The sequence below is a fragment of the Rhinolophus ferrumequinum genome, chromosome 20, assembly GCF_004115265.2.
Source record: "Rhinolophus ferrumequinum isolate MPI-CBG mRhiFer1 chromosome 20, mRhiFer1_v1.p, whole genome shotgun sequence".
Classification (NCBI taxonomy): domain Eukaryota; kingdom Metazoa; phylum Chordata; class Mammalia; order Chiroptera; family Rhinolophidae; genus Rhinolophus; species Rhinolophus ferrumequinum.
In genome coordinates this window covers 24520221-24537171 of record NC_046303.1, presented here as the reverse complement: position 1 = coordinate 24537171, position 16951 = coordinate 24520221, and the positions used below count along the sequence as shown (strand labels likewise).

Sequence of the window (16951 nt, the reverse complement as noted above, 5' to 3'; positions counted from 1 at the left end):
GAACTGAAAAATTAGAAGGGCTCGAGCTCAGGGAATGGGGAGAGACAGGGTACTGGAATGACAAGAGTTAAAACTAAAACTGTAGTCCAGGCTCAGGTTATAGAAAAATGTTCTGTATAGTTAAAGATTTAGGACTTTGTCCTGAAAGAAGTTTCAGGAGAAAATTAACAAGGGTAGACGGCTTTGTGATAATGTCTCTGCAGAGAATAGACTGGAAGGAGAGAAAATGGAAAGCAAGGCGGATTCACAAGTTCAGTCTAAGCAGAATGCGGGTATGAACTAAGGAAGTGAAACAAAGATGGAGTAAGGCCATGAGATGAAGATATTTTTGAAAGGTAGACTCAACAATTTGGCAGCAATTGGAAGTTAATGGTAAAGAACGGGAGGGACTGAAGATAAATCAAAGGTTTTCAGCTTGAATGGTGAGGCCATCAACTTAGAAAGGCAACAACAGAACTAGAAGAGAGACGTTTGTCAGAAAAAATAATGATTTCAACATAGGATGGCCTGAGTGAATTTTCTGTGGAGCAGCACATTGATGGTTGGGGTTGCTGTGTGAATCATGTTTTATGCTGTCGCTAAGCTGAGGGCTGAGGGGTGAGTCCAGCGGTGTCGCTTTTTTCTAATTTGCACAAGGACCCCAGTGGTGGGTCAGGGAAGATGCCCAGTAGGCAGGGCAGAGTGAGACCCAGGCTAGAGGTAACAATGTAGGAGAGCTAGCCACATGTGTCTATTTAAATTTAAAGTCACAATAACTAAATACAATTAAAAATTCATTTCTTCAGTCCCATGAGCCACATTCCATGTGTTCAGTGACCATTGTGATTAAGGCGACTCTATCAAACGGTATAGATATAGGTTATTTCCATCATTGCAGAAAGGTCTGTGGGACAGTGCTGGCATGGCACGTGTAAAATAAGAGGAAAGGCCTGGGAAAAGGACCCCAGGAATGAGAAGGTAAGGAAGATGAGCAGAGTGAGAAGGAATTGAAGGAATAAACAAAGAAAGGGTGTATCATACCCCGTGAACAAGAGAAGAGCGTTCAAGGAGGTGGAATGGTGAAGAATAAGAAAAGCTGAAAAAAGGTCGAATAAGGAGTAAAAAATTCCTTAAGATAGCTATTTTACCCTGGCATTTGGTATAGTGTTGGAACCACGACCAATTTCTTCAGATGTAAAATGACTCAATGAGATGAATTCTCCCACTCAGATGACAGGCTTAGCTTTTAGAAAGAACTCAAGTGCCCCACAGGAAGGAAAATATCGGAAATGTGACCATTCTCTTCCCACACTTTAATGAAGGGGAGGCCTCGCCTAGCCGTCATCCTTAGCTATCATCCTTCTGGGAGTTTCTAAGAGTCTCTAATTAAGGTATATATCATTATGGTATAGATTTCTTGAAATCATATCGCTAATAACTATATCCAGACATCAAGCAACACACAAAATTCTCTTCTCATCAAAAATCAAGAGGCTAGAATAGCAGTTACCAGGGGCTAGGGGTGGGGGGGAATGAGGAGTTATTTTTTTCAGTAAGTACAGTGTCACTATGGGATCATGAGAAAGTTCTGGAGATGGGTGGTGTTTAGGTTTGGACAGCAAGGTGAGTGCCACTGAACTACACCCTTAAAAATGGTTAACATGGCAAATTTTCTGTTATATGTATTTTACCACGAGCAGGGGGAAAAAAAAAACAGTGAAGCTGAACTAAAAACATTTAACACGGAAGAGAATCTGGAAGAAATCTCTTACAACTCTTGACGCATGGGAAATTTAAGATACCAAACAAAAGTTGAAAACAATGCTCACAAACATCTGTTACTTAAAGTAACATAGGTGTTTGTAATAGATTTATATTGGACGTAAAAATATGAGTTTGATAAGTTGTCAGATATCAAGCATATCTTGTTGCTGTTGATATTGCCTCATGTGAAAACGTCAATGGTCTGGAAAAATGAAACAAGTTAGAGCTTTAAATGGTGCTAACAGAACAAAAATGTATTAGGTCAGTTACATAATCAAGATGGTATTTAAACCCTTTTCTTTGCTATTGGCACCTCAGGTCAGTAGCAGCAGTTAGCTGGTAGAACCACAAAGCAAAAATATCAGAAGTAAACCCTGAGGCAACCATGTTTGTACAGGCAAAATGATCACTCTGCAATTACAGGAGGGCAAGTACCCATGAATCACTCCTCCTGCATTCTCTGACAAGCCCAGAGCAAGGCTCAGGGAAACAAACTCTGAAGGGATCCTCAGAGAAGCCAATGGCTACTTCCATTTGTGTTAGTGCAACCAGGAAGCAGAAAATGAGGCTAAAAATTAAATCAAAGCAGGTGGAAGCTCATGAATGCAAAATAATACAATAAGCTAATGACTGTTTGGCCCAGCAGTTTTATAAGTTATACAATAAATAATTTCATATGGATTTTTAACTACTGACTGTCTCCCATCAACATCCAGATTTTTCCTTGGGAACATATTGAAAAACTGAAGTAAACACTTGCAGATTCATAGAGCTCCCTTTGTTTTATATCCAAGGATATTGATCAGATACAGAGAACAGGACCATCCTATAATCAAATCAGTTTTCCTTAGCCATTATTTGGAGTTCTGCTCAGATCATACAGGGATTCTGCTGATGTCACAACCTAATAAATAAAATCACCTCATGACTGTAAGCTACAAACACACTGACAAAATGCAAGAACAGACACTGGGAGTGGAAACGAACCAATGGCAGAGAATGAAAGAAGGAAGACAGAGAAAAACTCAAGAGATGAGTCAAACTTTACTTACAACTTTCAGCCTGATAGTCTGGCACAAACTGCTCATCATTGTCAGGTACCTGAGCTGAAGGGGAAAAAATGAAAAAAATTAAGAGAAAAACTGCCAAGACAAGGAATATCAACTAAGACCTTTCATGTAAGATCTTTTTCAGGCTGAGATAAAATGTATTACTATTTGCCCATGAGTCCTATTTAAAATGGTACTGATAGCAATACTTGGAAGGGAAAATAGAAATAATCATTGATGTCAACTAGAACACATGTGTCAGAAATATAATGGTGGCAGTCCCTCTGAATTTCACCTGCCAGGTAGAAATAAAAGACATGTGCAAAATAAAAGGAGCTACAGGATTTCTATGAGGTGCAGGGTTTCTTTTTGCAAGAATGGAGTAAAAAGTATTTGAATTCACCCAATGCCAGTGCTTAACCAGCCCATTTAATGTAACCACATAATTCTCTCAAATGACGTACAGTTAACACACACACACCCCTCTGCTTTATAGAAATGTCCGCTTTTGGTGTGTTCTGTCAACTGCAAATAGACTACCATGATTAAAAATGTTTGCCTTAAATTTGGTCAAAATATGCAACAAAGTTTCTTAAATTACTGTCATTGATTTTGGTCATATATAACAAAATGTTATATTTCAATTATTATGGTCATAATAATACAAATAAAAAATAAACTCCGTCTTTTCACTCAAAATATTTTTCTAGTGACTATTTAGCATTAACAAAAAAGAATACCATTATTTCATCAGTCCTAATGTCAAATGACTTCCTTATTTTTAGCAAAGGAAAAAAAATTACTGAATAGAAAGGATTAATCGCATTTGGCAGCAATCAAAACACAAGTAAACTTTTTCACTTTTACAATCTTTTCATCATGGTTGATTGAAACATTAAAATAGCCTATTCCAAAATGACAGAATATTAGAACAACAAGTTTTCACATGCACACAAATGTGTGCATACTCACACACATACAAACTACATAAAATAGAAGTTAGGTTACTTTTAATTTGGTAAAAATACATAATGAGTGTCCTAATTAACTTTAGCTGTGATCTGATTAGCTAGTTAGTATTATTTTATTAATATTATCTAATATGAAACTTTTTATCCAATCATATCATGTTAAAACAGATGTCAATAAATTTTTTAAAAAGAGCCTATTCTGTATGAGGAATGCTCATTAAAAGAATGAGTCTTTGCTGAAAATGTTATGGGTTGGTAACTGAATGAGTTAAGAAAAATTCTACATAAAAAGAAAGTCTATATTTGGAAATTCTAATAAAAAGGATTACAACACACACAGAACTAAGGTTCTCTTTACCGGCTTATTTAATAGTATTTTTTAAAATAGAATTATTTGGCTAAATAAAATGTGTTACATTATTAAGAGTAGAACTAATGATAATCTTGCCTATTATCAAAATATATGCAGCTTGACATTCAACCATTTTCTAACAACTTTCTTCTTTACACCAGTATTTAAGCTCACTAAAGGCAAATTCCGTCCTCTGTCACAAAATGAAACCAAACAAATTAAGAACTTTTTTCCAAATTATAACTGATGGCTATTTCTTCAGCCTATATTAGAAGTGTTTTCTCTTCCTATTCCACTACTGTCTGATACCGAACTAACTAAAGTCATGCAAACTTCAAATCACAGTTCTGTGACTTGCTAGCTGTATAAACTGTGCAACATTAGTTAACCTCTTTGACCTTCATTTCACTCCTCAGTTCAGTAGTGATAATACCGGTTGTTTTATAAGTATTAAACAAAATATTCTAAACAAAATGCGAGGCAATGCCAGATATTCAAGGCAAGTTAGTTTCTTCTTTCCAAATCTCCACCACCCACCCATTATTTTTCCATTTCACATTCAAAAGACTACTTTACTTATTGCAATGCAAGTTTAGTATCTTCTAATGGGTTATATTGGACACGGATAAAAACAACTGTTAAAATTTGTACATTAGCATTCCCTGAGCTATAAACATTTTTCTTGACATGACAGTAAGCTTGAGTTTTCTCAGAATTCCAAATTAAAACTGGAGGAGTACCCCCCAAAAGTTACAAAAATGTTTTTAATATCTATTTAATAAATAAAAGGAAGGAGACAGAATCATATCCCGCGTACTTTTCCCATCATAGCCACATGTTTTGGTTTTCCTTCTAAATTAACATCTAAATAGATGTAAGTATTGAGATGCAAAAATTATCAACCACAACAATCACTATGCTTTTCAAAAACCAACATTTACAAGAACCTAATAAAAATGTAATATCCCTTTACAGGAATAGTTAAAAATAGCTGATGAGTAACAAAAGTATATTTGTAACTGAATATGCTCGTATGAAGGTACTACAGGCCAGACTTCTTTTTTCCTTACTATCATAAAATCAAGTTGCAAATCCATGATACATATCACTTCAAGAAAGGCATAAAAATCTCTGATGGGTGTGTGGTACGTGTGTTGGGACATGCGTGTAAAAAGGCAAAACTTTAGGAGCAGAAGAAACTAGAAGTTATACCTCACAGATACACAGAAAATAGCTGCATACTAGCAATTTGTAAAAAGAATAAGAATTGCTATTTCTGTTCTAACTCCTTAACATACTGAATAAATACTTCACACTTATGCTTGAACATATTACAGAATTTTAACAAAAAACATATGACTCACATTTTCACAGAAGCTAATCTTCAGAAACTGAATAGACCAAATGAAGCAGCATGCTACTTAAACAGACAAAGGCTTAAGTCTACCTCTAATTTGAAGTTAGAGTAAAAGGAAAGCAGTTAACGAAAAACACAAGTTGGATCTGGACAAGGAAAATATGACAAAGTATTGCCACACTCATATCATACATTTCCTTTTTTTCCCTCTCAATTCTCGGGAATTCTGTGAAGTAGCAAACTGCAGCTGCCTAAAAATTTGTGACAAGTCATACCAACTCCACAATGGAAAATTAACAATAGAGGCCAACCTAAAAAAAGAAAAAAAGAAAGTTTGTTTTCACTGCTATATATTATAAACTATGCTTGGAATAATCACCTTTGAGGAATGAAAATGTTTCCCCACACTATGTAATTAAAGAGGAAGGGGAAGGGGAAGAAAGGAGAAGAGGGGAAAGTATATACCAAAAGACCAATAAAAGGCTTTCAAGGAGATTAAGCAGGTGGATTTTATTGGTAATAGCTGGAGCTGCTCTAACAGTTCATTGCACACTAATAGACAAGTGGCCATCAAGTCTCAGGACTTCGGCTTTAAAAGGGTAGTGTCTGCACTCTCAGCTATTTGCTTTACCTAGATTATTACCCAAAGTTCCTTCTCTCTTTCCTTCTCTCTCTCTCTCCCCCCCTCCCCCACCCGCCTTCAGTACATATCATGATAAATTCATGAAAGTATTAATTCTGATCTAGATGTCACAGAATCACTATCCTTTATATTTAACTTTATTATATACTTTTTAAACTAACATTTCCTGCGGGGGTGGGGGGATAAATAGAGCTTGCCTTTATGCATATTTTAAACTTTCAAATAAAATAATAAGCATTACTTAGGAAAACATTCAGCGCTTAAATATTTTCCAAGGTTGGCTGCAGGCAGTTAAAAACTCCTTTTTTCTTACAAACTAGGCTCCTGTTGGGTTTTCTTTTAAAGCTAAGGGGAAAAGTGGAAAAATTACAAAGGAAACAAATTGTCAAGTATAAAAGGGGTTAATATTTAATTAAAACCAGTTCTATCCACTGTAACAATGACCTGGAGCCAAACAAGGCGGAAGATGTATGAGTCATTCTTTCTGCCCGTGAATGAGACAGCTGATCTCCTCAGCAATTCCTCCAGACAAGCAGGCAGAACTGGAGTTCTGCCTCCATTCACAAAAACACAGTCCAGCATGAGCCATGTGGCCCAACCACAATCTTTTCATGTCACACCCTTCTAGAGAGCTGAAGCAAGTCAACTTGAACTTGCAATATAAACACAATCTTATTGCTCTATCAAATACAGTTCAGATCCATTAAGGCATACATTTAAATAAATGACAAGTTTACAAAATCAAATCCATATATTTTACATATTTAACCCATCCTGCTTTATAGGGTAACTTGTCAAAGAAACTTAAATGTACAAAACTAAGAAGGAAGGGAGGAAAGAGGTAAAGAAAAAAGGATGAAATGATGGAAGGAAGGAGAAACACCCTTTTCAAAACGCCTTATTTTTCTGGCCTATTATTCAGTTTCTGGATCCTAAGATTATAACAGATTACTGCTAACTCTGTAGCATTGCACTTTGAATCAAAGGGTTAAAAACAACTTTCTCTGAAGAAATTTAAATCTTCAGTAAAAGTAAAACAACAAGAAAATCAACCTTCATACAGTGGTATTTTGTTTAATGCTAGAATGAAGCTTCAGGCCATGGAATAAAATAATCATGAGGCCACTAAGCCTGGTTTTATACCACATCCGCTTTTCACATTAAAATGATTGCACCAATGTATAAGCATTAATTAATGCAGAAGTATAAACATATTTAAACAAACCAAAAAAGGGGACTATTTCCCCATGACAGGAACATCTTTTATATTTTGATAAAGACATTCTATATGTTCTAAAAGAAAACAGCATGTTTTAGTTATTGCTAGTCTCAAATTAGTTCCAATTCCTAACTCTAAACTGACCTATTATAACGACTGGAACATTTAAGGGTAGCTCAGACCTGTTTATCCAGACAAGTATTTTTATTATTTTAATTACACATTTGTACACAGGTCAAAGGGAATGAAGTTATATCATGAATTTCAAGAAATTGCACATTTCCTGTAACTGAACTAGAAAAGCCTAGCAATATTTCATAAACATTTATTAAGGCGCCCTCTGGAAAAACTGTATTATGCTACACCGAATCCAAATTCTATTCTTAAACACTTCTATCTTGCAAATAGACCTCAAATGCAAGGCATTTCTATAATTCCAATGAATATTTAGAAATATAATACATTACCTATCTTTTAATCAAGTACAAAGGCGAAGTCTTTCTTTCACATTTTCGAGTATTTTCTGGTACAATGAAAAGAGAGGTAGTAGCCCCACCCACCCCAAAATGACTCTTGCTCAATTCTAAGAAATAGTATAGACTTCTGTTATTTTAATGTTTAAATTCTCAATTCCTTTTTTATGTAAACCACATAAAATAATGTTTTTAAAGTTTTTTTTACTGTATCACAGGAAAACAAACATTCATGAGCACATATCCAATTTATGTTCCATTAAAAAAAAAGGCATAAGTTTTGAAAAATGAGTACATTATAACTGCTGAGTATTGCTGGATGACAATATGTATACCAAAAACAACAGCACATAATATTTAAGGAACTTCATAATAAATGACTTTGAATATAAACAGTATCACCACTGAAGTGAACTGATAAGATACAAGGATAGCTCTACTTTTAAGTCAACCTGATTATTTGAAGGTCACATAAAACAAAAGAAAAAAATAAAAAACAGCCTTTTCTACATGAGGTAAGAAACTTTGATGTAGAAAGGATGTTCTTGGAGGATAAAAATTTGACTCAAGCGTGGTGGCAGCATGAAACCTGACTTACTACAACTCCATGGAAAAACATTTTGCCCTAATGGCAGCGAATCGTTGATTACTTTTTCCCTTAATATTATTGACGAAAGGGAACCTCAAGAACAATCTAGACCAACAGCAAAAATAAGTACTATGCATTTTTATTAGATACATACGAAAGTTATTATTTCTCTTTAGGTTGTGTTAGTAGGTAAACTTTAATAAGCAACTTTATTAGAATGTAATCTGTTTAAAACTTAAATGTGCATACTTCTATTTCTGTCCCCCACGTATAAAAGGGTCCACTTTAACTATGAATTTCTGGGCATCATTCGCGAAAGCACCGCTTAAAACAGGTTGCTAAGAACAGACGTTACCGTGATGTTGATAGGATTGATATCTGAACTCATTATTTCATGGGATCAAATAATTGAAATTGCCTTTCTGTCAGTAGCAATCTAATTCAAAAGGCAAAGAATCAATAAAGAGTTATACATAGTTAAAATTATAATATTAAGTAGCTATAACAAAAGTTAAAATAGATACATTTTATACTTTTTTTTTTTTTTAAACTGCTACTGTGGTCACTGAAAACATTACCTTTTCGATTTCCTTCAGAATGAAACATAGTTATTTTAAATTGTGGTATATATGTTAAAAAATCTTTAAATTGCAGCATTAGTACTTGGGAAGTGATATTAGTATAAAGTTACAGTCTTCACAAACACGTTTTTAATCCCTATTTGAAAATAAATTTTTTGAGAGAATGGACGTCTATTTTTTAGAGATAACTTTAATGAACTGAAAAAAAACTGATACCAAACCCACCCTGAAATAGTCCTGCCTTATTACCCAATTTCTCCTTAGACATTAAACATATTTCTTACTCCATAATAATTTACCTAAGACCAATCCATATGGTTCACTTTTGGTCTAATTCATAAAATTCTTATAGGAAAAATAAACATGCTAGAATATATCATCTCCCAAGTATTTAGTGACTCGATAAGTTTTTTTTTTTTTTTTTTTTTTTTACCTGATTTTCATCTGACACAGGACAACTAACTTGACTCTCAGGTCCAATAAGATTTTTTGACCTGGTTAATTTCCCAGTGGGATTCTAACTCATAGGAGAAACTTGGTTAATTGTCAATGATCTTCTTTAAAAGGGTCAAGATGGTTTAAAATTCCATGGTCAGTTTCTTGGCTACAAATTATTACGAAAAGAAATATGTACACGGTGCATGGTCAGCCAATTTGGCAAGGTTATAATTTCTGAATGTCCAGAGGTACATAAATGGACAAATCTAGCTACGAATAACCTAGTGTAATTTTGAGATCTCTTCTTAGCTAACATTATTCAAGAGTGGAATAAGTCAACTTAAAATGCTAATGCCAGTAATACTTAGATATAATTGCTAAAAATAAGAATAAATATGCAGTATAACAAATATTAAAAACAAACTTCTCACTATAGATTTTAAAAAATCATAGTAACAACTTTTTGCTTATATCGTGATGGGATAAGTTAATGTAAACTATTTTGAAAAATGTTACAATTATTCTAAATGCAATTGTATCCATAGTTTGTAAATAGTAGCCCACCTGGGTATTTAATTCTCGAATTTGGGGATTAATTCCTGAACTTATTTAACATTATGAATTGTTTTCTAAGTAGAAGTCCATGTTCCTCCAAATACATCAGTCATTTTCTAGATTTATTTTATATAAAGCTAAGTCTTCAGATTTGATTTACAGGCATGTTAATACACATGGGTAAGAATAGTCAGTATAGAGTTTTGAAAGATAAACTCGGATGAATTATTCAAATCACTTATCCAAGGCACAAAGAAACAAAACAAGTCCAAAGTAAAAAATTGTACTGAAACTGATTATAAAATGGTAAGAGTCTGCCACAGATTCCACATTTTAAAATTCCAGAAACAGAGTTGCTATGCACATTCAAAATCTGCCAGCAAGTGCACTGACTTGGAATCAAAAAGACTTAAACATCTTAAAGAAGAAACCTACCTTCCAGAACAATTAAAATAGATATTTTAAGTTATTTGGGGTAAGCAAATAAATTCTCTCATAAATGTAATGTTCTCAAAACCTTCAACTTTACAGTCTAACAGAAAAAAGTTAACACAAGAACCTCTGTGCATTTTTTTCTTGAAAAAGTTACGTTGAAGTATATGGCTTATGTTGCAATAATAAGTGATGTATTGCAATAAGTTTCATTTACAGAGACAAGCAAAATGACCTTTAAATATAACTAAAACTTTCATTAATACTTACCTTTCATTAACATACAAATACAATCACCCTTTCCGAAGGGCTCCCAGGAAAGCTATTTAACTTAAAAGATTAAAAAAGACTATTGCAAAAGCTCTTTGGAGACTTAGAATATCAGCAAAACAAAGAAACTCATTTTACATGCTAACAGCAACTTGATCAACTGCAAGCAAGACCACCGATAAAACACAGCAGTCGGCCTCAAATAGCGACAGCAACACTTAGGTTCCATTTAAAGAGACCCAGCCTCTTCTTTTAAACACCTTAAAAATGTGTTCTAAAAACTACGTTTCCCATATAATGTAAAAACAGAAATAAGACAGTTATACTCAATGCTTAAATATCTATAACTTTCTTTGTTTCCCACAAAACACATAATAGTACAAAATTAATATTTCACATTTATTAGGACAGATCCAAAAGAAAAATTTCAAATTATGGACACCAACAAAAAGTCCCTCAACATTAGACATTTCTCAAGTTGTATAAAGCTGTACTGAAGCAGTATCTCATTGTTCCTCTAAAATAAAGTTTACGCAATAAAAGGTACCATAGATTGCAACACAATTTTTTATCAAAAAGTAGTCAAAGATAAAAGTAATGCCTTTAAATGTCTCCTTGCTGTATTAAATAAATCCTAATAGAAGTGGCATAATAGCAAAGGTCATTTTCAGCAAACATCACATCATAGTAACAACAAATAGAAAACATTTTAAAATTCCTCAAAGCCCCCAAAGATATATTTTAAAGCCATAGATTTTCTAAGTATTGGATACACACCTAACGTTCTGTGTTGTGAACAAGGTGGAAAGAAGACACTTGCACTTAAATCTTGAAGCATCCCGTCCTGATGAACCCAGAGAAACTAATTTCTGCCATCAGAAAAGTCCTCCACCAGAACACCAAATAATGATATGCACTGCTCTAAAGGAAACAGCAAGCTGGGTTCTGGCTCTAGGAGGTCTCTCGAGGTACAATAATATAAACCTGATCAATTGCAATTAAAATCTGAACAGAGGCTTAGAACTTGAAGTCTTGGTGCATTAGTTCTTGCCAAAAGCAGATGTGATTGTGAGTTGGAAGCAATTTCTCCTGGTAATTTGTGATGACACTGGGTAGTGCAGCCCCAGATTCCCCAAAGACAAACTCATCAGAGGCTCTAATGTATGCATGACACATGAGGTGGCTCTTTTAGAGCTCAATTAATTGGGCTGAACATTAAGACAGCAAGTTCAGGACTTCCCCACCCCCCTTCGAGTTGTCTTCCCCCTCCTTTTAAAGGAATTTTATTTTATTTTATTTTATTTTATTTTATTTTATTTTATTTTATTTTATTTTATTTTATGTTGCCTTACCTTCTGCAAGCCATGTTTCCTGTAATTGACTTAGATCTTGAAAGAGTTCTAAAAAACAAGTGAAAGACAAAAGATGTGCAAACCTTTAGGCTTCATTAAATGGAAATGTTTGTCATACAACTGGATACACAAACACACACACACACACACACACACACACAACAATTTATTTGGGGGAGGTCAATATAAAAATAAAACAGAATTCATAACTTAACTATCTCAATAATCCTGCTCCTTTTGATGGCTATTAAACAATACTTCATTAAGAAATTATTGCAGTCAACTAAATAATAAAGTCAATATATTTTCCCCCCTTTTTCAAATAGCTTAATAAGTTTAGGGACACCAAACAACTCACATACACTAAGATTCAAAAAAAAGGCTGAAGTGAAGATGTGCCTATCCATGGAAAACTTTCTTAAATATATTCAACTCTTGTAAAATAGTAACAGGGAAAAGATTCAAGACTGAAAAACATTTTATTTATATCTTCCGAATTTTATATGAAAGATGTAACAGTACATGGTATAATTCTCAAAGTACTGTACGTTTTCGGGTTCAAAGATAAAAGGGACAACTATTAAGTGCTAGTTTTCAGAGGAAAATTTCTACATTAATAAGTTTACACAAGTCAAAGAAAGATAATTCCCTGGCACCTGTTTATTATCAAGTGCAAAACTTTGTGTTCTGTCATAGTGGGGAGGGAGAGAAGTGTCCAATAATTATGAAGATTTCAGGAAGTTTCAGAATTCAATATACCTAATCTAAATGGCAGACTGAACTTTCATAATTAAATCTAAGTATATTAAGTTTATTATTAATGCTCCCATATGGCTGGAATAATTTATAATACATTGACTTCCTACCAACAGTTCATAAAAAGAATCTGTAACCTAATTTCCCAAATAGGTATTATAATTATTAATTAGGCCTTAATTATAATTCAGTGACTACTTTAATACCTACAAACAAGATATTATGAACTCGCCATGGAGTCATCGAAATCACCCATGAAAAGTTTGATAACAGTATATGGTTTTAGTGAAAGGGTGATGGGAAATCAAACAATAATTTATATTGTTTAACTTCTAATAAAGTAGAAAGCAGAAATTAAGCGGTGTGCATCGCTCCTTGATTTGTCCCACTGTGTTGGATATTTTAAAATTGTTACCTTAGTGTATGGGATTAGTTATATGCCATATGGGCAAGGGTATTTAAACATAAAAGAATGATTAAAAGAAGGACGTCACTGTTAACTTTTTATTTCCTTCTTTCATTAGTTTGTGACAGGGCCATGAAATATCCTCCAATGCAAACTGTCACATTATGGTAATTGCTCTAAGTAAAAAAAAAAGTCTTAGTTAAATACAGTAATTTGAATGTTCATTATTTTTAAGCAAAGATTGAAGTGCTCCTCTTCTTTGTGACGGTGGGAAATATAGGGAATGGGGGAATTCAGCCCAAAATAAAACCTCACCTTCTGAATCATGAGCCAGATCTCTGTTAATGAATTTTCTTTTCCTGACATTTGTTGGTTTCTCGTTACAATTTCTCCCACGCTGATTCTACAAAGGGAAAGATAAAATCCTTTAAAAGAATGTAAACCTCAAATGTCACACACACAAAAAAACACATGCATATATACGTCTACTGAATCCTCTCTCTAGATAGAAAAACTAAAGTCCACAGTATCAATTCTAATATTCATTTTCTGCATTAATTTGACAGTGAAAGCTTATGCTGGGATTTCAACAGCCCGGGAGGGTTGCTTCCCAGAGCCGATCCTAACACACTACTAGTTATTAGTTATATATTCATGGTATCTCAGCATCAAAACAACAGTAAGCAATTACGCTTAAAGTCGTTTTTAAGCTGGGTCAAAGCTAGATTAAAATACAATGAATTTTATCCTGATATCCCCCTCAAAAAAAAAGAAAAAAGAGTAGTGAAATGAAAAAACACAAGAGAGAAAAAGACGCAGAAAAAAAAGAAACAAAAACACCCCATGTAAACAGAAAGTGTCAGTATTTGTCTCAACTACATTCTTTTCAATGTGGCAGACAATCCCAGCCAAAAACTTTGAGTGCAGCAGCTGCTGTTGCCCTCCATCTACTCTTCCACTCATCTTGGACACTTTAATCAGGAAAAAAAAGGGGGGGGGTCTTAAAAATAAAACTATGCCTTATCCAAATCACTGAAAGGTAAGCTCATTTTGAGGATTGGGCTTCTAGAAGCAGAGTCGCCCTACAGTGGCAACAAAGCAGATAAAATATCTGCAATCCCAACCCCCTTGCCCCCTCCCTTCTCATTCTATCCCCCCCGCCCCCCCTCCCGAGTCAAGTTTATAAACAGCAACTTTCGAACTGATCACTCACATTGGTGACCATGTAAGGCACTTGCTGGTCATAAAATCCATCCATTCTGCTGCTCTTCGCAAATCTCAGCTCAGTGTTTTATATTTTGAGCATTTAGCAGGAGATTTCCTCGGGATCTGGACTTCTGTCAACCTAGAGGGGAACAAGATGGCTTTTAGGCTAAAAAAAAAAAAAAAAATCATGAATGAAGCTCTTGAATTTGCATAGCTAATTACCCTCCGATAGTCCCATTCACAAAAATAACCCTCCCTACACCGCCTCCTTCACCTGGATCCAAAGAGAGCCAAGAGTTCACAATTTACATATTTTCGGCGGTAGCAAAAATCCGAACAAGAGACGATGTATTTATGTACACTCTCGATGTTTCCCTGGGCGGTCGGTGTACCCCGGGCAGCTCTGATTCGCAAACGTGTGCAAAACTAGCAATGGCGATCAACGAGACTTGCTTTGCACCTAACGGGACTAAAGAGACGGAGACACCTCTTTCATAAGGATAGTTTTTGCAACCCAGAACCATGCAATTATCTGGAGAGACATAAAAAGTTGTTGGAAAGACCCACCTGAAGGCCACGCTAGGCGAACTGCTGCAAAAAATTCCCTCCAAATTTAATAAAAACATTAATTATTGCCCAGCACTTCCCCTTGGAAGCCGAAAGCGCCTCTGACAGAGCTCAATTCGGTGGTTTTTCCTCTACTTCTCCTCCAGGGGCCTCCAATCCAAACTGATGGATCGCTGCCTCCCATTGGCTCCGCGTCTCTTTCACAAGATCAGATTTCGGGCTGTCAATCAGGCGGCTTGCAGCCCCTTCTCCAGGATCTCGCGCGCCCCTCTGTCCAAGCCGGTGTTTGGTGGACTGGTGCAGGGTCCACAGCCTGAAAACGCCACAGAGGAAAGTCGGCTGCCTTCCTAACCCGCTGCTTATTGTTAAGGCGCCGGGGGACACTGGATCCATGTGTACCGAGTCCTCAGTTCTTACTGGTGTTTGGTCCACTATTGAGCTGATTTCCTAAAACACTTTTGTTCAGTTCGGGTATATACTCTGAAGCCTGATCCACTAAGCCCGTGCCCCCTTACTCCCCCGCCTCCCCTCCCCTCCCTCAAGATCACCATCCCCCCAACACACACACACACTTTTAACCTGATGAGCCCACCTCGCTCTGTTGCGTTGTTCCCACTAAGTTTTTGGCCCAAGTTCTTTTGCCGTTTCAACACCACCACCATCACTATGGTTTATCAGAAACTTTTTTTTTTTTTTTTACCGGCCTTCCTCAAGTAAAACAAGACCCTATCGTTCAGGGACCGGTAAAATAAAGAAGCTATGGGGAAAGCACCTGGGAAAAGCAGAAGGATTGCTTGTTAGGCGGGGTTGCGCTGGGAGGGAGAACTGGGAGGGCTCCGGAGCAATCTAGGTGAGGAAAAGTATAAAAGTCAAATTTCTCCCCCATGTGCACTGGGACAAGGTGCTGCCAGTCCACTGTGGAGGTGGGGAGGCACAGGGAGGGGATGAGGTGGCTCGGATATCCTAGGGACCCGCACATTTCCTGAGCTTTTGTTATGTATACACGGAGACAGAGGGTGTCACTTACTGTACTTGACGCTTTCACTTCCTCTTCAGCTTTTAAACGCCCAGAGTTGGGGGCGAGCAGTGAGGGAGCTCGGGTTTCAAGGACAATGACTAGGACGTTAAAAAGCGAGGGCTGCAACTCTGAAACCAATTGCCCTGACCCTCGTGTGGGGCTTGGCGCTGTAGACTCACTTAGGAAACCACGGCCCAGCAGGGGCTGGGGATGGGGATGGGACCAGGGACTCAGTAGTGTTGAAATTCACTTGTGATCCTGGTGGCGACCAGAGCTGGAGACCAAAGGATGTTTCCGGCAGCTGTTCCGCCCGTTGGGAAACATGGGGCAGTTCTCAATTTCTATTTGAAAGTTTCCTTCCTTAAATGGAACGGTATGGAGACGCATTAAAATGGAGTGTGAGCGCACAAGACTCCACAGGAACCAGAAGGGGAAAGAGTTTTAAAATAGATTTTTAAAGAAAACGTATTTCTGGAGAAACACCAATAACTGTGAACAGCGAGGACACAGACCATGCATTCCCTGCAACTCATAAATCATAGTAGCGGGTGCTAACGCGCACACCTACGAGCATTTTTTTTTAGCGGGAATTGCACTTTAACCCCAGCCAGGAGGGGTTCCGGCTACAGCCAGCGCCTGGAGGCTGGGATACTGAGGCTCTTGGGAACTTTCTGAGGGTGCAATCAGGCCGTGAGCCAATAGCAAGGGTGTCCCTCCGCCAAGCACTCCCGGGATAACCCAGCCTCTGTAATCTGAGCAACAGTTTCCAAAGACCTTCTCAGCGGTCGGAGCCTGACAAGTATCCAGGGTAACGGGGAGGGGGGCGGAGCTTCAGCTCAGGGCCCCGCGCGGTTCTCGCCGCAGCCAATAATATACCGTATGTTCCCAGCCTATTGTTGTTTATTGCTGACCCCGCAGCGCTCCGCTAGGAGATTGGCCGCTTTAGGGAAAGGGGAGGAGCCTCCCCCCGCCCC

The 16951-nt window shown here is 36.6% G+C and overlaps 1 protein-coding gene across 10 annotated transcripts in view; it reads right to left on the bottom strand.

The window, feature by feature from the left end:
- Positions 1 to 16110, bottom strand: part of ETV1 (ETS variant transcription factor 1) — an 89321-nt gene extending 73211 nt beyond the window's left edge. The window contains exons 1-7 of one of the 10 annotated variants that reach the window (XM_033088505.1): positions 15987 to 16110; positions 14960 to 15272; positions 14667 to 14861; positions 14400 to 14531; positions 13502 to 13589; positions 12025 to 12072; positions 2796 to 2849 (exon numbers count right to left, since the gene is read on the bottom strand). In XM_033088505.1, coding sequence (XP_032944396.1) covers positions 2796 to 2849; positions 12025 to 12072; positions 13502 to 13589; positions 14400 to 14444 — 235 coding nt within the window. In that variant the 5' untranslated portion in view covers positions 14445 to 14531; positions 14667 to 14861; positions 14960 to 15272; positions 15987 to 16110. Of the gene's footprint in view, positions 1 to 2795; positions 2850 to 10672; positions 10819 to 11449; positions 11833 to 12024; positions 12073 to 13501; positions 13590 to 14062; positions 14195 to 14399; positions 14559 to 14666; positions 14862 to 14959; positions 15409 to 15986 lie in introns of those variants that run through there. The other 9 variants (XM_033088502.1, XM_033088500.1, XM_033088503.1 and 6 more) reach the window with 9 other exon arrangements.
- Positions 16111 to 16951: the final 841 nt, after the last annotated feature.